This window comes from Xiphophorus couchianus, chromosome 15 (genome assembly GCF_001444195.1).
Source record: "Xiphophorus couchianus chromosome 15, X_couchianus-1.0, whole genome shotgun sequence".
Classification (NCBI taxonomy): domain Eukaryota; kingdom Metazoa; phylum Chordata; class Actinopteri; order Cyprinodontiformes; family Poeciliidae; genus Xiphophorus; species Xiphophorus couchianus.
This window is the reverse complement of record NC_040242.1, coordinates 1,110,095-1,132,390: the sequence shown is the minus strand read 5'-3', so window position 1 is coordinate 1,132,390 and position 22,296 is coordinate 1,110,095. Positions and strand designations below refer to the sequence as shown.

The 22,296-nt window shown below is 36.1% G+C and overlaps 1 protein-coding gene across 2 annotated transcripts in view; it reads left to right on the top strand.

Annotated features, from left to right (window-relative positions):
• scara5 (scavenger receptor class A, member 5 (putative)) overlaps positions 1-22,296 on the top strand; it is a 77,351-nt gene that overhangs the window by 7,624 nt on the left and 47,431 nt on the right. Inside the window, exons 2-3 of one of the 2 annotated variants that reach the window (XM_028041232.1) lie at positions 1,413-1,530; positions 6,573-6,701. In XM_028041232.1, coding sequence (XP_027897033.1) covers positions 1,419-1,530; positions 6,573-6,701 — 241 coding nt within the window. In that variant the 5' untranslated portion in view covers positions 1,413-1,418. Of the gene's footprint in view, positions 1-1,407; positions 1,531-6,572; positions 6,702-22,296 lie in introns of both variants that reach the window. The other variant, XM_028041231.1, reaches the window with a different exon arrangement.

Here is a 22,296-nt window from a genome sequence, read left to right as displayed (position 1 = left end):
TGATTAAACATGCTCATAAAAAGCAAAATACACCTGTAAGGTATTTATATATTTTTTAAAAACACATATTTTTCCTTTAATTTTGCATGAAAATATTTAAATTTGATTTTAATGTTTTGTTTAACTGAATTTTAACTTTAAATCCTCAATTTAGAGAACACCGGCTGCTAAAATTAATGCTAAATAACATTCAGCATTTAAAATGGCTTATTGTTTTAAATGGATTTCAGTTTAGTGAAAATACAGGGAATGAGGCTTAAAGATAAATAGAATGTAATCATTTTAAATCAATAAATCAATCAATTAAGTTTATTTGTGTTACAAATTTCAGCAACAAGGCATTTCAAAGTGCTTTACATCATAAAAACACAAAAATACAGTCATAAAACACACAAGTTCAGTAGTTTGTTTTCATAACAAACACATTCAGGTTCACTGAATTTATGAAATCAAGTTGGTGGTTAAAATCAGTCCAGCAGTTTCTGCCCATAAACATTAAATAAAATATAATAAACAACCATAAACAAACTACAGAGCAATAGCTCCCAATGAGCAGTTAGCAGCAGTTAGCATTTTTAAATGCTAACTGCTGCTAACATACCAAAGTTACTTATGAAACACTGTGTATGACTACATTTGTCTGAAATATATATTAAGATATAATACTTGTAAAGAAACACAGCGCTGATCCTAATACATACCACCGTCACAGAACGGCAACAGAAGAAAGGGGGCGGAGCTATCAGTTACTGGTTGCTATGGTGACCACCAACTGCCAAGAGCAGCGTAACAAAACTTAAAACACCAATAAATGTCTGGAGAAACAACTACTTGACTAAACAAAATGACATCACAGAATAAATAAACACATTTTGACAAACTTCACATCTGAAATATTGTTAAAGTAAAACCCTGATGCACATAAACAAAGTTTGACCTCTGTGCTCTAAACTACTAAGTACACATAAAAGTTTGTTTTCAGAATAAGTGGGAATTAATTAATTTTTTTGTTATTTTTTTACTATTTCCACACTGCAAAAACTCAAAATTTTGCCATTAAATTTGGATCTAGTTGCTGGTTCACATAAGAGAAAAATGACTTACAAGATAGGAACTTCTTTTAATTGAATCATTTCTTAATATTGATGAAAAAGTCCTAGTTCCATTGACAGATAATTTTACTTATTTACTTATTTTTTTCCTTGTTATAAATTAAATAAACCATTTTAAGAAATTATTGACTTAAAACAAGCTGAAAAGTTACTTATAAGTCATTTTTTCTTTTATTTTAAGTTTACTAAGATATATGCACCAGCAACCAGACCAGAATTTAATGGCAGGATTCTGTGTTTTTGCAGTGTAGGTCATAGGAGGTGTTTTAACTGACTCATATTATTGTTTCTTTAGTTTAGGAGGGGATGGAAAACAAAGCCATGTATCTGAGCACAAATGAGGAAAGAGAGAGCAGCTCCATGTATGAGGAAGTCTACGATGGACACAACTTGTCCAAACTCAACCTTTGTGATGAAGGTAAGAAACTTTATATTTTATCAAAATTATAGAAATGACTTAATAATTGTAAATGGGTGAGATTAATTAATCTCTGCTTTTAACAATGAGGTATTTTCTTTGAGTTTCATTAGGAGATTTTTAAACTTTGTGATTTGAAAAAAAAACCCACCGTCATCATCTAACTCAGATGAAGTCCAAGTCTAAAACTGCTGGAAAAAAGACGGGATGCGATCATGTTCTTGGCATTTGGTCCTCCTCTGGCTCTGGTCATCTAAATGTCCAGAAATGACATCTGTATTTGTGAGGCGAGGTGCAGCTGAACGAACTCACAGATTTAATATTCTCAGGTTTCACCCTGCAGCTTGGCTGGTTTGCTGGGAAAGTTTGAGTTAACATCAACTGGAGAACTTGTTGGCATTCATTTCAGTTTATTCAGATAACAAACTGAAAGCTAAAGTCACAAAGAAACATATTTTCTTTACACTAAGTAAGGGGTGACTAAACTTTGAGTCAAAAGTATTTGTGGGCTAAAAATCAAGTAAATAAAGTTGCCTTTTTTTTTTATCTCATTCATTATAGACCCAAAAGAAGGATTTTGGATGTTTTCTGTATTAAAATAAATGCAGGTAGTTCTCACCTTTTTTGGCTCGATTGAACAAATTATTTTTAGTGTGACAACTGGGTCACTTTTTTCAAAACATTTGCTATGTTTAGCCAAATTTAATAAAGCAGAAAAAGCTGATTTGTGTGCAGCAAAGGGGACTTTTAGTAAAAGTTTCTGGCTAAACGTTTGTTCTAAATGCTTAATTATAAAAAGATTTGTGTTGTACTAAACATTTTCCATTGTAAGAAGATTATGTCAGTAATAATTTTACCCTGATTGCAAATAAAAAAACGCATCAAGCACCTATTCTGGACGAGTAAAATTTTCAATCAAAGGGCCGCAAATGTCCCCTGGGCCACAGTTTGGGAACCCTTCACTAAATATTCTCCATCTGGGCTATACAAGCAGTTAAACTTATCATGTCACCTTTCAGTTAGCTAAATGTCTGACTTAGTTACTTATTTACAGTGAAGTGAAAATGTATTTGCCACCTTTCTTGCCTTTTCATAACACTCTTAGCATCTAACTAACTTTTAAATTCAGTAAAGATAACATGAGTAAATATTTTAGAAATCACGATTTGTGTTTCTTAGACCTTTCCAAACCAGGCTGGTTCAGTGTGTTTCAGCTAAAATTGGTGTTCATGATATAAAAATAAGAAACAGATGGTGAAAATTATCCCAATGCCAAAGCCGCTTCTGATTCAAAAGACCACGAAGGCCCGTCTCTCTTTTGCTAATAAAACATCTTGATCAACCTTAAGAGTTTTATAAAAATATTGTGTGGACTGACAGGCTAAACGTGAACTTTATGGAAGGTGTGTGTGAAAAAACAAAACACAAAACCTTACTAAGTTTCTAGTGCAAATATCTTCGTTCACTTATAATGAGACAAAACTAACAAGTAACTTTTCAGGAAGATATAGCAGATTGTTTGAAGTCAATAATTTTTTTAATATTGAGGAGAAAGTTTCCAGATAATTTCACTTATAACATGATATTTGTTCCCATGTTTTTAGTGAAAAATCTCCCAATGTAACTAGCAGTGGGTTGCTAGGTGACAGGCTTTGACTTGGCTGTCGTTGCTAGGTAACGGCGCCAGAGGAACTAGAACTTTTTCATCAGCATTAAGAGTTTATTGATTTAAAACAAGCTTCTATATCTTCTTGAAAATTAACTTGTAAGTTAGTTTGTCTTATTTTAAGTGCACTAAGATATTTGCAGTAGAAACTAGACTTTAGTTACTTGGTAAGATTCTGTGTTTTTGCAGTGAACACAAGAAATAATAAAACAGTTTAGGGAAGAGATTAAAAAATACAGTTAACATGTATAACAACGTACATGACCTATGATTTATGACAAATTTCAAAGTAGAGTGATTTACAGTAATCATTTAAAATTAGAAGTAAAAACCAATTAAATTCTTAAGAAATAAACTTGAAAACATTGGTTAATTTAAAAATGATTCACGATATGAGCATAGTTTTGATTATCTAGTATCTATTGAGTTACTTCCTGAAAGAGTTAAATGATTTCTTAGTTCTAATTTCTAGTTTTTGGAGTAGCTTAGTCCAGTTCTGGACTTAAGTCCTGGTAAGATGCTTTAGCATGACCTGAACCAGGCCATCCAAGCTAAGAAAATAAATAAATCAAATCAAATGGAGAAATCTTCCACTGAACTGTAAATGAATCATTCCTAGTTTTTGCAGTCTTTCAGTTGTTGATTTAGGTGGTAATTATGTTGTTGCATAGCGCCACATTGGTATGCATATATTTATTTTCCGTAATAAATTACATCATTATTAGGAATAATATAACTGTAATCCGATATCAAAAGTAATTTAATGATCAGAGACATTTAAGCGTGACAGAAAAATGAAAGAAATAGAAGAAATCCATTAGCAAATACAAATCCAGCTGTGCCAGTAGTAAATAAAAATGCTTATTAAAAGATTTTCAATTTATGGGTCGAAGAAAAAAGCAGCATAAATGAGGTAATTTTCTGGATGAAAAACAGGCCGATTAATTTTAAGTGTTTATGCAAAGAGCACAACCCTGCCTCCCTGCTCTTAGTTTGTTATATAACACTGGAAGTGAAGGAATACGGTCCTGACATAAATCACAAGGCCGATTTGCCCTAAACTCTTAAAACTTTAACTGCACACGTGAGTTTCTCCTGAGGTGGCTGATGCTTTTACTTTCCGCTCTGTCTGCATGGTTGCGATGCTTTTCTTTCTACAGTTTTTGGTTTTAAGACTGGCCTGTTAAAAATGAAGAATCTACGGAAGGCAATAAGGGTCAATAAAAAAAGAATTCTGACTTTTTTCTTTGTTTTACAGAATTTTGACTTAAACTCAACATTTAAACTGTAATCTCAGAATTTCAGCCTTAATCCCAGAATTTTAACTTTAGTCTCAGAATTTTGACCTTAAGCTCAACATTTTCATTGTAAACTCAGAATTTTGACTTTTTTCAGAATTCTGACTTTAAACTCAGAAGTCTAATTCTCTGCCAAAATCCAAATAAATACCGAAACATTCTTAGGTATCTAAATTATGTTAGAATATGAAAATAATCACACATCTGTTTCTTAATTGTTATTGGTAGATTTGAGATTTAAGACCTGATTTGCCTGATGGTGCATAATTCATTTAAACAATTTTGATTCTGATTTAAAAATCTGAATTCTGGGGCGTGCTGCGGTGGCGCAGGGGGTTAGTAAGGTTTGGAGGCGGACGTCGGGGGTTCGACTCCCTGTCCTGGTGACCTTTGCTGCATGTCTTCTCTCCTCGCCCTCCTTCCTGTCTGCCTACTGTCACAAAAAATCCTAATCCGTTTCTGTAAGAAGCCGACCAGCGTGTTGTTTGTACATTCCAGCCGTGTGACTAACACACGTCTCAGCCAGCTGTGTTTGTCTTACGCCGTGGCTGCGCGTGCTCTTCATCACGGAGGGGAAAGTTAATGTGTGTGTGCATCAACACCAGTCCACCAGCATTCGTTGATGGATTGCCACGGCCCTGTTTTTGTTTTAAAGTTCGGACACAGATGACCGTAATTATGACCGTATGAAATCCCAGTGGAGGCCATCTTTACTACAATGCCACTTGTTTTCACAACACATTGCACTACAAAAGCACAAAATCATACCAAGTATTTTTTAGTCTCGTTTTTAATTGTGTTTTCTACTTATGGAAAACATTGCAAATGCAAAATTGTGTTTTTTGACATTAGTAGAATATCGACAATGTTTTGTGCACATTTGCAATGGAAATGCAGCTTATGCATTCAATCTGCTTTTAATCTTTCTTCAAATAAAGCAAGTCAAACTTCTTTATAAAGCAAATCTGGTACAAACTCTTTGAGATCCAATTATTCCAACTTTAAGCTCCAATAAAGAATTTCTCCAGTCAGATAAACATGTGCAGTTCTGTGCATGATTTCACTTTAGAGAGGAAAAGTCTGAGTCCGGTTCTAGTTACAGATGAAGAATGTGATGCCATAAGAAGGTTTGAAACTGATTCATCTTCTTGACCCGAGGCGAGCGTTTCCATCAGCGCCGCGTCCCGCCCAGCCCTCCAACACACAGACACAGAAACAGCTTTTCCATAATTCATCGTAATCACTGTGTCACTTTTATCAAGCCTGCGTCTGACCCGGAGAGGACGGTTAATAATGGCTCCTCAGTGAGTGTGTGCAGTTCATGCAGCAGAATTTGACGCTGGTTGTGAAGTAATGCAGAGATTTTGTCAGAAGATGAAGATCGTGGTTGTAGTTTTGAGTGGATCGCCTCGTGTTGCTTCGTTTCCTGTGATGGAAATGTATTCCCTTATAGTCAGCTGGGTAGTAACTAGTTACATTTGCTCAGTTACATTTACTAGAGTAACTTTTGTGCTTTTTACTTTAACTTGAGTAACTTTATTACGAAGTATTGCTACTCTTAACTTGAGTGGCATTTATGGATTTTGTTCCTATTGAATGAAAAACAAACATGTTTTAACCAAAAGTGCACCAGAATCAGACACACACCTGCAGTTTTTGTTAAACGTTTTTATTGAAAGAAACTAATTTGAAATTAGTTTTTGCCTGATTTTGTTATTTTTGTTACTTATCTGAATAACCAAAATGTCCACTTTACTTTATATTTTGGTTCATCTCATTATTAAATGTTTAAATATTAAATGATGATTGATTTGATCAGTTACTCAGTACTTTTTACCAAATAGTTTTACTTGAGTAATTTGTTTGGATGGTTACTTTGTACTTTTACTAAAAGTAAAAATATGTTGAAGTAGTGCTAACTTTACTTGAGTACAATTTTCATGTTTTATGCATATAGTCAAAAATGTTGCAATAAATTTCTATAATTAGTCATTTTTCAGCTGCAAACCAGCAGTAGATTTCTATGTCGTCTTAATCTGAAAGTGCAAAATATTTTTCACCGTTTGTTTTTGTTTTAGTGTGCGCAAAGCGCCGCAGGAAGCAGGACCAGCACTGCAGTCTCCTGAACTCCCTGTCTGCCATCAAATATGCGATTGTGTCCTTGTACGTCCTGGTTCTGCTGACCATCTTTGGACTCTGCTTGGCAGGTAGGGTGAGCATTATGATGTGGGGAAGATGGCTAGAGTTGACTGTAAGATGAGTGAAGAAAAATATCAGGAGATTCTGGAAGAAAAACCTTGTTAAGGCTGCAAAAGGTGTGAGACAGAGTTGGAGTTTCACCTTCTATCAGGACTTTTTCTTAAAATATTCAGCCAGAGCTACAGTAGAATTGTTTAGATTTAGATTTAGATACTCGTATGTGAGAATGGCCCTGTCAAAGTTTAGTTCTAAATACAATCATGGGAAGACTTAAAGGTGACCTATTGTGCTGCCTTGAACAGCTTAGTATTGGTCTTTGGTCTAAACAAAATATGTCCACTTTTTATTTGCACAAAATAATTTTTAGATAGTCAGATTCTTTTGTAAGTTTATCCCTACTTTGAACTCCTGTTTCTTTAACTTCAAATAATCTGCTGCTGGCCACGACCCCGGTTCGATGTTTACACTCACACCTTGAAATGGCTACAAATGGATGCACAATTGCACAACCATACATCTTTGAAAAGCAAAAGTAGAGCCTCCTGCACAACCAACAAACATGCAGTAAGTGGTTTCTGGATGTTAAGTCAACAACAATGCACTGTTCTTTTCCAGCAGCCACTGTACAGCTCATAGTACGGTAAAACCAGCTGACCGAATGTGCTGGAGCTCCGCTTGGGTTGCTAGGTAACAGCACAGTGCCTGTCGATTGTGGCTCAACAATGGGGAAGTTTTTGAAATGACTCATTTTCCAGACACCAAAAAACATTGCCAAAAACAAAAGGCTGAGTACAGCGGTAAAACCAGCTGACCAAATGTCAGCTGTCGATTGGGTTGCTAGGTGACAGGCTGGGCTGGCTGGGGTTGCTAGGTAGCGTCACATTCTGGAGGTTTTTTGAAACGACTCATTTTCCAGATACCAAAAAACAGTAACTTATTGCCAAATAATAGCTGGGTGCTTTTTTAAAGTAGTCAGTAGACACTCAAATAGAAGTATAAAAACATGCAAAATGTGAATTTTACATAACGGGTTCTCTTTAAACGTTGTGGTTCACATTTGCTTATCATCCAATCTAATTGAGTTTAAGGTATTTTGCATAGAAATACAGAAAATTCAATTGGAGAAACAATCCTTATTTTAAACCCCTAAAATCATGTTTCATGACTTTGAAAATGAACACTGAACAAGTCTGAGAGGCTTGATCACTCCTGCAAGGTGCTGCATCACACCCCTGGATCTCTGGCAAAGTTTCCTGTCTGGACGGTGCGTTCATGTTCATGCATATTTACAGTGCTGGGATCTGCTGCCAAGCCTAAGCAGCTCAGTTTCTTGGTTTTAAATCTGACTCAGTTGGATCCCAAATGGGTAATTTTTTAAATGTGCTGGTTCACATGAATCCCTTACAAGGCCGCATTCTTTACAAAATGCTGGACAGATACCTCAGTCAGTATATCTTTGCTGTTGGATTAACTTGTTGGAAAAGATGAATCCGTGAAACAAACCCGATCCTGATGACTGCGTTTAGTTTATCACGACTCCCTCCAAGAGAAATAAAAAAGATTTAAAATATTTGGTTGGGACGGTGTGTGCGTGTTGAAGGAACATGATGTCTTCGTATTGCTCTCTAAGGGCTTCGTGCGTAACATCAGCCGCTGGTATGAACTGGGTGCTATCACACCTTTGAAATCATGTTTTCTGAAACCTGTTTTTATTTTTTAGATTTACTGTTGAGAGCTCAACTGTAGCAAGCAAATAAAAGGCTGAAAGTGCAACTGGTGTTGAATATTTTCTGACTTCATTGCCAAATTTTACGGGTTTTTGAACTGTTGTACACCACCATTAATTTGATTAATCGTGATTAATCGATTATTGAAATAATCGGCATCTGGTTTAGTAATTGATTAATTGTTAAGTGGAGTACATAGACTGAAAAAAGTCCATTTGCTAAACAATCAACACACACAGAGCAGTAATTCAGCCAAAACTGTACAAAAAATGTATATTTATTGCATCTAAGATGATAAAAAAAACTTTCTCTATAAATTTTAAGTTGCAGATGCATCTGTTGCTACAAATGATCAACTATAAACTAAAGGAATATGTATGTTGTGGCATTTTATGCAATCATTTTTTATTTTCATATTTAAAAATGAGTTAAATTTGGTTATTTGCATCTTTTAATGTATTTCTAATATTGAGCAATAAAAGCTTTAGTGGTTAATGGAAAAATCTGCAGAATTTGACTATTTTAAGCTGATTAATCGATTGAATAATTGATTACTAGAATAATCATTAGTTTCAGCCCTAGAAATCTTTCATTTCTGATCTGCAAGGTAGTTAGCTTACACCAATAAGGATGTGAAATGAGCTACTTAACAGTTCTTAAACTTGCAAAAACAAAAATGTACACAAAAATACTTTTAAAGCTAAAAAAAAAAGGTACAATCTAGACCTTCATCCTGAGAAAAATCTTTGAATTTCAAATTGGGACGTGAATCAAGTTGAGCATCTTTGAGGAAATAGAAACATCTGTGCGGTGCAGTCTGATTACTCTTGACCTTTTCAATCAAGGGAGAAACTCAGAAGTTAAAGAATGCCAAGTCTTTGATCCAAACATGGAAACATTTTAGTTTTCAAGTTTTGAAAGTTTTCCAAAAGCTCTTAAAAACTTTGTTTTCCTTTGCTTTGTTTTGTAGAAGAATTGTTTTCAGATTGATGACAAAAACAATGAAGGAAGACATGTTAACACAACCCCGAAAAGCAACATTTAGTGGAAACATTGAGTGTGAAAACTTTCCGTTGGGGCTGCACATCATGTAACAAAGCAGGTTAGCCATTCACTTACTATCCAAGCAAACGTTTCGTTTCAAAAAGCTCGAGTTGGAAGACAAACATCACATCTCTGTTGTTGGCCCAAAAAGAACGAAACTCTGCAGTGGAAATTTGGACATGGTGGGTTATGGAAATTAGAATTAGCTGTTGTTATTTCATATCACTCAGTCCGGTAATAAATTCCCATGTCATCAGAGCTGACACTGCATCGCTTTTGGATTGATTTTAAAAAAGAAGAAAAAAAAAATCCCTGGAATGAGAAGCCAAATGAGAACAACTTTGGAGGTGAATCAGACTCAACGGTTCTGATTCTGCAAAACCCACTGTGGCCTCCTTATTGGTTCTTCCACTATAAAACACACAGTGGGAAAAATCTGAAAACATGTTGCCTTCAGGCCTGCATGATGGTGGAAGAATCAAACACTTATATTAATCCTTATTTCAGTAATAATCTATATAAAGTAAAATTGACGTTTTTGATCTTGGCTTCATGTTTTTGTTATTTTCTCATCAAAATAATAATAATAATAATAATAATAATAATAAAAACAAACCTGGAGTGTCGCTTTGATTCTTTCATACATGTTTGAGAAATCCTATAATCTCTATGGCAACCATTCAGCTCTCCAAAATGCCTGGCTGGACCTAGCTCTGCCTTTGAGACATAGCTCCTCCCCCTCTCTGCTCCTTCAGACTAGCCAGCAGCAATTAGCAAACATCTGGTGGAACTACTGAGCTCATTACATGAGCTACTTCTCAGTGAAATCGTTGTTAAAGGGTTAATAGAGGAGCCATGTTGTGATGACTTCCTGAAGGCGGAGCTCCAGAAAGAGCAGGACTTTCTTAAAGAGACAGAGGCCTATGGGCGGCCATTTATTTCTTGGCATGACAAGAATTTTGATTTACCGTTGACACAATAATTTCCAAAAGTGACAGTGTTACTATTTTCTCCACTGTTTGTCCAATGAAACTATGAATACAATGTGATTAAATACAGTTATTATGAGCAGTTTGGTGATATAAGTCAAAACGTTTCATGTGACTGTTGTCCTAAAGAAGTGTGTTATAAATGTTTTCCAAGAGCATTATTTGTGCTTGTGTGGCTGTTACTGTTGTGTCATACTTTCACAGCTTTACATTCACCTAAAAACAAAGTAATGTCACTTTTATCTTTATGAAAAGTTTTAAGTCCATATCGCCCAGAGGCCCAATTTCAAGGCGTTAAATCAGGAAGTAAAATTTTAAATCAGATTTGATACATATAGCATTTTTATAACAACTGAAGGTGACATATTCACATGATTGCGTTATAAAATGGCACTATGTGCCTGGAAAACACATCTTACTGCCCCTTTAAGGCTTCTCCTTGAGCCTGTTTTAGAAAAGCGGCCCAGCCAGGCTTTTCTTAAGTTAAATACCGGCCATCCAAAACCTAAGTGGCTCCAGAGTAGCTGCGCCGGAGGCCCCCTGCGCCGTACACACACACACACACACACACACACACACTTATTCACGCCCACGAGTGCACCCACAAACACACCCAGTGTTCAGAGGTGCAGCACTCAGCTCCATGCCTTCACATCCTGCCTCCTTTCCAGCCCTTATGCTGCCTTCTTGGCCTCCCTTTTAGCTCATTCAGGCTCACTGATTTGATTTTTTAAAAGAGATTATAGACTGATTTTAGGCTGGAGACAGCTGCGTTTATGACGTAAATAACGCAGTTTCCTCTGCATCAGCACATCTGATCCCAAATCTTAGTGTTGGATAGACAGAGAAATGTAAAAATAAAGATGAAAGAATCAAAGAATCCTTTATTCCCTCATCAGGAAGTTAATAGACGCTGATCTGTCCATTCTCAGTCTGCAGGTTTCTTTCTGTAGAAAGCTACTAAGTTTCTGAGGTTAATCAAAAACGAAGAAAAGCTTTCCTGTTTTTATCAACTCAATGTGGCCTTTTGGAGAAAGCTTTGGATGTGTTTTTGTTTCTGACTCACAAACATCAAAATGCAGTTTATTATTTTAAGAAAATGCAGAGTTTCAGTCTCTGGAAGCCAAAAGAGAAGCGTGACGTTCAGCTTTAGTGCTAGGTCTGGTTCAAGTTAAGTTTGATGGATTCCTGGATGCTACATAGATGATCAAATCCAAAGTTGTTCAGTTATTTGCAATAAGTAATGGATATGTTTGACAAACTTTTGTTACTTTGAATGACAATAATAACTTCATCCCTCTGAGGTGCTGCTGAATTTATGTTAAACCGTTTTAAAACCTTGAAAAGCTTTAAATGACACAATGCATTTCCTCAAATCTACATCAGGTTTTAAATCAATCAGCTCTCTCAGAAGTTACATTTAGGACGCTGTTGTCTCTCTTATTGTTGTTTTTTTCAATAAAGCAACAAGTATTTTATCACAACTGCAGCTTTTGCAGGTTAGCCTTCCTGAATTATCTAATTATTTCAACCTGATTATTCTCTGTTTTGATAGGACTTGTTGATAATTAAGCCGGTTTTGTCTTTCAGTGTTTTTCCATGTGCAGTCAACTTACAGAGAAAGTCGTTTTCCTGCTTTGTTTTGAACGCCATAAATGTGATTGACTACTATTTCAGCTGCTTTCAGCTTAAAAGTTGCCAACGTTTCTGCCTCCAACTTTACATTTACACCAGTAAGTTGAAAACTAGTAGATGGAAATGTCAAAATACCATTTGCAATTTGACCAAAATAATTTGTACACTGTAAAAAGTCTTAAAATTAGCAAATGAATCCACAAGCGTTTTAAATTTCTAGCCTAAATTTGTGCTATTTAAATAGATTAAAGCCCAACTGTCATAATAAACCAACTTTATTGAATGATTTTTAGTTCAAATCTTCACTCCTGTTCTGGATTTCCCTGTTATCCGGTCGCTCTAAGCAGTGTAATACATTTTAACCTCTGTTTTCTTTTTAGTTATGAATCCCATGAGTCTGTTGGTGTGGTTTATTCTCATGGCACAAAATCTCTTAAATTAAAATTAGCTTCACTTAAGATCCAAATGTGTTAATCAGAAACATTTTATTTCCCTTATTAGACAGTGGATGTTGTTAAAAGAAGACCTGACAGTTTATTACCAGGAGTTAATATTTTTATCTATTCCATGTGCAAAGAATTAAGGGACTTTTGAGAATATCTTTGGCAAAACACTGCTTCAAATAACTTAAGTCAGGTTTTATAATAACAGGATGTGTAAAAAAAACTAAACACACACAGTTAACAGCAGAAAGTGAGCTTGTGGAAGAGCTGCCAGGAAGTTTAAACATGTTTAATGGAGGTTTTAGCTACAACATGAAGCTAATAATTGATGGAAATGCATCACAATAACATATCAGTACAGATACTTTCTTCAACAGGTCAGGATTCTGTCACTTTAAATCCTAATAACCTGCTATTGGCCTGCTGTTGCTAGGCAACAGTTTAATACCTGTCGATTGTGACTCAACAATCAGGAGGTTTTTGAAACGGCCCATTTCCCAGACACCAGCAAACGGCTGCTGGAAGTATAAAAACAAGCAAAATGTGATTTGTTTCACAATAGATCCCCTTTAATGTTCCCTCAAAATTCAAAAGTATTGATGCATTTTGACGTAGCAGCAGAGGACCTTTATGAGGAGAGTTTGAATTTCTCACCTGTAGCCATTAGGTGGTGCTTTACAGCGGAAAAGCTGCTGCGGATCCTGAAACATGAAGCTACAGCTCTCTGTAGGTGCAGCTGAGTCATGTTTTCCAGTCACAGAAAACGTACAGCTCACGGTTTTGGCTTTGTGATACACTTTTCCCTTCACATTTAATTGCTGGAAAACCTGATGGCAAGTTAATAATTCTTCCCTTAAACTGTGAACTTTTAAAACAGTGGTGCCAGAGGTGAGAGTCATGGGGTTGCCAAGTGAAAGTAGTTAATAGTTGCTTTGTTTTCAGAAAGCCTTGGTGGATTTTGGCTAATTGATGTTGCTATTGTTATCACAAATGGCCACCATCATCTCTTCCTGCTGAAGCTTAAACAGCAGGTTTATTTCAGTGTTATGGAACAATGAACAGTATAAGTTTGGTTTTATGAACCCTGAAATAATATGGCAACTAGAAAACTAGCTACAAACTTTGTTTTATATGTTGAAATTAATTAATTGCTTGTGAATTCATGAAGTAGATGTGCTATATTTCCAAAAGTATTCACACATTTATGAAAAGTTCTGTGCAATAGGTGCAGGCATGACATCTTATGTAATAATTACAAAAAAGTGAAAGTGATTGATAAAGTCAGACAGAAAATTTCAGTTTGTGCAGTTGGGGATGTTCACTTCCTGTTTCAACATGATGGTACACCAGCACACGGTATATACAAGGTCTGTACCGTGATAGATAAGAGAGTTTGGTGTGGAAGGACTTGATTGACCTGCACAGAGTCCTGAATTCAAACAATTAGAAAACTTTTGGGATGAATTAGAGCGGACACAGTGAGGCAGTCCTCCTCGTCCAACATTAGCGTCTGACCTCACAAATATGGTTTCCCAAACATCACGCCTTACCAAAAAATCTAAAGCTGCCTCAGGCTGCATTCACACCAGCCTTGTTTAGTCCACTTTAATCAAACTCTAGCTCGGTTTTCTAGAAGGTCTGCCTTGTTTGGGGATGTGTGAACCAAATTGAACCAAAAAAGAGAAACAGAAACTGTTACAACACTAGATCTCAGTCCGGTTGTAGTAAACTATGGTTTTAAAGCTTAACAGACCAGAGGTCACTCCAGAACCAGGAAGTGAACTACAGCGCAGGGAATTCTGGGTAAATACAACCAAAACAAACGTGTGAGTTTAGCACTAGCAGGAGAAATGGTTCACTGTCTTTTACCAAGAACAAGGGAGAAATTAAACATCCACTAAATGTGAAAATGTAACAAATGTTGCAATTTTGGTCCCAAATTGAACCAAATCGATTTGGGACTGATCAGGTGTGAAGAGACAGAAAAGTCCAACATAATTTTAGAAGTTTATAAGTGTTTATAGGTTGAAAAGTGAATACTTTTGGCAATATATTGTATTTCTGATAGATTTTAGATTCATGTATTGATTATATAACACCAAACAGAACATATTTTATAACATAAATTATAAAAACCCCAGCTGAGCTTCACCTTGTTTCTTCTGTTCTTTTTGAAATATATTGTTTGTCATTTAAATGTGCAAGCTTGCATCAACTTTAGATGACTCTACCTGCATTTTATTTTTTTTTTAGCCCTGTTAATGGTATTTTTGCTGGAGATTTGCTTACTTTTCCTCCAGTAGAAACACATCAGGTCCAGCTGACATGTGGAGGAAAGTGACATCAGAGGCCGCTGGGAAAACAATGTCAGATTTTTGAGGGGGTTTTTTTTAGATCAGCCACAAGCTTTAGATTACTTAAGCTCCTTCGAGGGTTATTTAAGAAATGTCTACATGACACAAAGAGAGGAGAAAAACGGATTTGAATGTATACCACATGTGTGATGATAGGTTTGCCTGTGGAAAATCTTTCTTAGGGTAAATGTGACACCACAAAGTGCCACTCCTAACAACATAAAGCCAGATTTCACATGTCTTATAGATCATCAGTGTGGAAACAATAAGAGGTTTTTCTCATGTTCCCATGTTTGACAAGGGAACAACATTCATATTTCAAACAAATGTCACCCAGAGACGAAAATCCAAAGTAAAAAACTTATTGTTTAAATGCATGAAAATGGTACGCATTTGTCATTTTTGTAATTGCTGTCAACAGATTTGGGTTGTAACTAGTTACATTTACTCAATTATATTTACTTGAGTATCTTTTTGGGGGGAAAGTACTTTTAGGAGTATTTTTCTCTAGCATGAACAGTTTTCTGAGAACGGGATAAAAGCTACAAAACGGCTGTTTTCATGAAAACAGAATGAGGATTTTAAACAAAAACATCAAAACAAAACTGGATCTTCAGCAAAAATTATATTCAACTGGAATCGATGCTGAAAAGGATTAAATCTGCAGAAGGTTTAACCAGATCATCATTTAGTTATAGTTCGTCTTTAAACAGACATCTGAGCAGAGCTGACTAGTAACTAGTTACATTTACTGAAGTAAAAAAAAGTACCTTTAGGAGAATTTATTTTACTATGTAATTTTACTATGAAGTATTTCTACTTTTACTTGAGTACAACTTCTGGATTTTCTACCCACTGAATGAAAAACAAACATGTTTTAACCAAAAATCCACCAGAAACAGACAAACCTGCAGTTTTAAAAAAAAGTTTTATACATTTTCTATTGAAAGAAATTAATTTGGAAAAATATTATTTTACCTGATTTTGTTATTTTTTGTTACTTATAAGAATTATTGTCATTTCTTTTTCAAAACACCAAAATTTCCACTTAACTTTATATTTTTAAGTATTAGATCATTGATAGTTTGAATAGTTGCTCAGTACTTTTAACCAAATACTTTTTTACTCTTGAGTACTTTCTTGGATGGATACTTTTTACTTTTACTTGAGTAAAAATATGCTGAATTATTAGTACTCTTACTTACGTACAATTTTTGGGTGCTCTGGTTGTCAGGTTACTGTCTTCAGTACGCAGTAATAATGCCCACACACACACACACACACACACACACACACCCCTGCATATGTTTTACAGAGATGTATGCCACACGTACACTCGGCCCCGGGGCCCCTAAAGTGACCCTGAGAACATAAAGCCCTTTCTTATGAGTCTCTGCTCTGGTCGTGATTCTTTCTGAAGAAAAGAGTTTGGACTTGGTCCAGCCTTCCTGGTGGGAGTTCGTCCCAGTAAGAGCACACACTCAAACACACAGGAAAAAAAGAAAAGAATAGACAGTGAGGACAAGAGGGGTCCCCAAAGTCAGCAGACAGCTTCACTTAGAAAGTCAGGCTCAGGCCATTAACATGTCAAGACTAATTGGACCTTTTCTTCAATTTTTCTTTTTTTACACTTTTTTTGCATCCAGACAGAAAGTTTGACACTTTGCAATAATAGGAACCAAAGTTTAATATCCATAACTTTCAGAATGAAGTCTGTTTTCTGTCCTACTTACAGCTTCTTCTGTCTAAAAATGTTTTTGACGCTTAAAAGCAGCAATTCAGATTAATTTTATTAAGAAATTCTGCAGCTTTTTTTTAGCATCACGTGGATCAAACCTCAGTTTGGGTCAAAGCGTAAATATCAAGGCTGGATTTTTGAACAAAGACTCTTTACATCCACATGAAAGATTTGGACCGCTTTAAAGTTCGTTTCTGTTTATAAAATGTGGGTTTATGATCATAAAACGGCTGAAACTGTGAGGGTTTCTTTTTTCTAGATCTTATTTCACCACATTTCATGTTCTGCTTGTCAAGAGTTAGATGTATTATTACAATTTTACTGTTTTTATTTAGTAAAAGTTTATTTAGCTTAAGGTGCGTTCACACCAAACACGTTTCGCGAGTCAAAAACTCGTCCAACGCTTTAAGTGTGATGAATGCGTTTCTCGCATCAGGCACGTCTGGTTCACATTCGAAGTCTATGTGAAGACTTTGAATGTCGAGGGCGCGTTGCGGCGCGTTTCACGTGTCTAACATGGTGCGATTTGAAGCGTTTGCAGCGTTTGACACGTTTGCAGCGTTTGACACGTCCGCCAAATAGGCCGGCAACGGAAAACAACGGCTAGAACGATTTGGACGCGCGTCCAAATAGACTTTGAATGTAAACCAGATGATCGAAACGTGTTTGGTGTGACCGCACCATCAAGCGCCTGCATTCAAAGTGCACATGCGTCGAACCTGAAGCGTCGGACGCATTTTTGATGCTCATAACATGTTTGGTGGAAACGCACCAAATGAGGCACGTCAAACGCCTCAAAATCTCTCTAGCCGTTGTTTTCCGTTGCAGGTCTATTTGTCAGACGCATCAAACGCTCCAAATGGTTCAAAACACGTGAAACGCGCCTTTTCTCAGTCTGGATTCTGGTGCAAATATCTTTGTACACTTAAAATAAGACTTTTCAGCAAGATGTAAGATCTTGTTTTAAAAAAATTATTCCATAATATCAATAAAAATAAAAAGACTAGCTCCACTGGCAGATTATTTCCAAGACATGTTTATAAGTGAAATAGTGTGGAAGGAATTATTGACTTAAACAAGCTTCTATTTTTGCTGAAAATGTACTTGTTAGTTTTGTCTTATTTCAAGTTAGATATTTGTACCAGAAACTAGAACAAAAATACTTGATAACATTTTGTTTTGCAATGTGTCGATTTGAAAAACATCTAAATCAAATCTTTGACTTCTTTTTAAAGAAGGTTGATGCATCTATACAGCTCAGCAGAAAGTGTTTTATTTTGTAAGCATGCAGAACTTTGATCAGACGTGAGATGAAAAAGACGCTGCAGTGCAAAAATAATCAAACAAAAACTGCAGGTTTCAGCGATGCAGCTTTCCACAAACAACTGCGTCGAGTTTACTAATCTCCATCCAGGGGAGGGGAAGGCGGATTTAAAGCTCCAGGGATGTCAGCACACAACAACAGGCATCCAAATAAAAATCCTCTCTGTGTCTGTCTTTCTGCTTTACTAGTAGTCTAATTAAGCAGCAGCAGACTCCAGTGCACACACACAAACACACAGCAGGAGTTTGATCTGGTTAATTTGTGGTCCAGCAGTTCAATGAAGTCATGCAAAGTGAAAATTACGAGCGCTGGCTCCCCAGAGGGGAATTGTTTGTGGTTTCCAGCATGTTTGGATGAACACGCTTTGGAAACGTGCGGAATTTAACCACATATGGCGCGTCTTAAACTGCAGAACGACGCTGTGGAGATGAATTTGAGACGTCTGCAGGTTTGAAATGTAAGACAAATGTTTGAAACTTATTTCCTTTCTGACACTGGGGTCAGTATCTCTGATGCTTTGTTTCTCCTGGAGCATTTTTAAAGGAACCTATGAATATTATTGTTATAATTATTAATATTGTAGTTTATATGCTTTGCAGTAAACTTGTAACTAGCTTCCTTACATACACGATTTAGGAATAAATTATGTAATATTCAGAAATACAACTGTACAATGTGTACCTGTAATAGAGATCAATTATTTTATTTTACTTTTAAATTACTTGAATTTGTGCATCAAAATCAAAATGAAATCCACTTTATTTTACAGAAAAATCTGTAATATAAGGGAGAATTATTGTCGTTCTTAACAAGAAAAACATTTAGTGATCCATTTATCTCAGTCACGTTGGAAAATTGCCAAGTATTTTTGGTTTAGTTTCCAATCAAAATATCTGAGTACACTTGAAATAAGGCAAAATTAACATAAAAGTAACTTTTCAGCAAAATCTGAGCTTATTTTAAGCCAATAATTCAGTTATATGAGTCAATTCACAGCAATAAAAACATAATTTAGGTAATTCTTGTAAACACAAGATTTAATAATGAAACTAAAAGCAGATTTAGGAGCAAAAAAGTTAATAGAAAGATTTGATTCCATCTACGATAAAAATAAAATAGATGTCTTCTTTTTATGTTTTATTTTTAATTTAACCAGGTACGTTGATTGAGAACAAATTCTAGTTTTCAGAAAACATTAAAAAACAAATATCATACACTGCAAAAACACAAAATCCATTTTTGGTGTAGTTCTATTAGAAATATCTCAGTACACTTGAAATACTCCAAAAGTAATTTACAAGTAACTTTTCAGCAAGAAATAGGAGCTTATTTTAAATCAATAATTCCTTTCTGATTAAAAAGTTCTTGTTCCCTTGGCAGATTATTTTACTTATAACATGGAAAAATGTTTCATAAGTGAAATAATCTCCCAGTGGAACTAGTAATTTCATTTTTACTGATATTAAAAAAATGTTTCTTAAAACAAGATCTTACATCTTGCTGAAAAGTCTTATTTTAAGTGTACAAAGATATTTGCACCAGAATCTAGACTGAGAAGAATAATTTTTAATGAAATTACAGAATAATTCTGGTTTAAATGCTGATATTTTACCAGGTTTTAATAGTTATTCTGTATAAACTGACAGCTTGGATGCAAAATGGTAAATTAATTCTTCATCCTGCATTTTTGGCTTTGCTCGAAATTCAACCAAAATACAAAACATTTGGAGTTAAACATTTTTGTAATGTATTTTTTCTGCCCGCCGAATTAATGGTGCCCTGGATGGTGAGCCACATCATCCATATTAAAAAAAATGGCCACAGGTTGAGACAAATAACTTTTTATCCAAAACCTTCAGCTTGTTTTAAGTCACCAATTCCATAATATTGATGAAAAAGTTCTAGTTACACTGGCAGATTATTTTACTTACTGTATGTTATTGTCAGTGGGATCTAGCACTTTTTCATCAATATTAAGGAATTACTAACTTAAAACAAGCTACTATATCTTGCAGTAAAGTTACTTATTTGTCCTATTTCAAGTGTACTAAGATATTTGCACTAGAAACACCAAAATACTTATTAAGGCTTCGTGTTTTTGCACGTGGATCTACTAAGTCAACCACGCCTGGAAGTCAAGCAAACAGCGCCGCTTCGCTCTGTCACTTAATCCAGACATTCCTGCAGTTCAGTTACAGCTGGCCATGCTCCACAAAAAGCTTCATTCTCCTTAAAACACACACGAGAACCAAACCGGAGAGAGTTTTAAACGTTTTAAAGTAATCCACCCAGGTTCCAGAAAGTGAAACGGGATGTTGTCGTTCTTTAAGAGTAAGCTTGGTCGATGCGTTTCTGTAGAAATGTTGTGTGGAGCTGCAGATCCGGGTCATATGTGAGCAACCATGACTTTGCACTAACGTTTACCAGAGGTTTTGTGTTAAGAGGCTGCAGGCGTAGACGTATAGATGTGGGTTCACGACCTCAAGCCAAACATGTGGTTTGTGTGAAATTTTGTCCTTATTTCTGAGAAATACAACAAACATAGATGCCTAATAGCTTGTTGACTTCTCCTCACAGTTAGCTTTATAGTAGGGATGAGTGGTAAACATCCAGAGAATATTGCCAGAAGTGATGCTCATCGCACATGTGGTCGGATGATGGCAGCATGAAAGCCATTTGTGGTTTTTCAGAATTAGGAGCATGTTCCCCATAAAACATACCCCACACTCCCACCCACTTGCCTCATACTGGCTTGTTTTCTGAAGAAGTTGCTTCTTTTCATTGTTTTCATTTTCCGTCATAGGGGGCATCCAAACCCGTGGTTAGTCCACTTTAATCAAGTCTAGTTTGTTTGCAGGGCATTCTGGGTAAATACAACCAAAACAAACCCTAATGCTGCGTTCACACCGAACTCGTTTTGCGCATCAAAAACGCGTCCGATAATTCAAGCTCGTGTCATCGGACGTGTGCACTTTGAAGTCAGACACTTGACATTTTACCTAGATGTACGTCGGACGTGTCCAAATCGCTCTAGGCGAGCGTTCAGAGGAGCCGTTGTTTCCGGTCTGTTGGTACTACGGCCGATGAAACTGAGGAAGTGGCACCAAAATATTATGTAGTGAAAGCTTCTGCAATCATAACAGAGGCTTAGACGTCTTTGGTAAACATTTATGTTCAATTTCTATTGAACAAACAATTGTGACGGCTGATAAATCCACGATGCGCCTTGAAGTCTGCCTTTTTTTCCCCTCTCCCTGTTACTTTGAAATATTAAGAGTTTTTAGGTTTTCTTTACTGAAATCAATAGAAAGTGGCTGTTGGGCGCGTGTTTGAATTTACCAGATAATTCGGAGGTCTTGTGAGTTTCACAAGCTAGCTGGGCGCTGACGAGGGTCGGACTCAGCGCTGTTTTCATCTCCTTCGAGCCCAGTTTGATGACCCGATGAGTGCATCTCCTGGCAGGACACCAACTACAGCCATCACTACGTCACATAGCGGCGTGTCTCTGATTGGCTGACGCTCCGCGTAGAGCGGCGAAAGTTCAGATTTTTCAACTCCAGCGTCGGACGCATTGGACGCGTGTCAAACGCTCAAAATGCTTCGATCGCGGCGCCCTTGACGCGCATTGAATATAAACCAGACACTCCTGAATCTCAAATCGCGTTTGCTGTGAAGCACCATAAGTCTATCGGTAGCAGAGGAATCACTCGAGTTTTTAAAATAAGACAAAAGACTAAAATCACTCAAATCTGACATCACTCTATTTTTGTTAACATTACATGAAGAACAAAGTTACATTCAGTGTTTTGCAGAGTTTCTCATGTTGTTTCCTTTGGTGCATCGCCCCCCACAGGTGAGGAGGTGAATAGCTTGCTCTAAGGGTTTGGTTCATTTAACTCAGAGCAGCTGAAAAATTTACCAAATGTTGCAATTTTTGTAATCTAAACAGCCAAAATAAGGCTATGTAACTCAATAAGGCCTTAGATTTATCAAAACTAGAATTACTGAATGTAAAATAACTTCAAAAATGTATTGAAATGATTAGAAGCTCTTGCATTGCAATGAAAGACACTTTGTGATTTAATTTTACGGTTTTTCCCAGGACGGAAAAATCTGGGTTTTTAACAATATAATTTACATCTGAAAGCAATTAAGACACAACATAAGAGATATAATATTGCAAATATATGTAGTGTTTCCTTAAGAAAACCCAATAGTGCCATAAAGTGAAGCACAATTAGGAATGTTTGCTCATTCTCAGCATTAACGACTGCAGTTTACTGCAGCATACTCTGTTTTTTGTGGGTTCAGGCAGGATTTTAAAAACAAAGACATAAACATGTAATGTG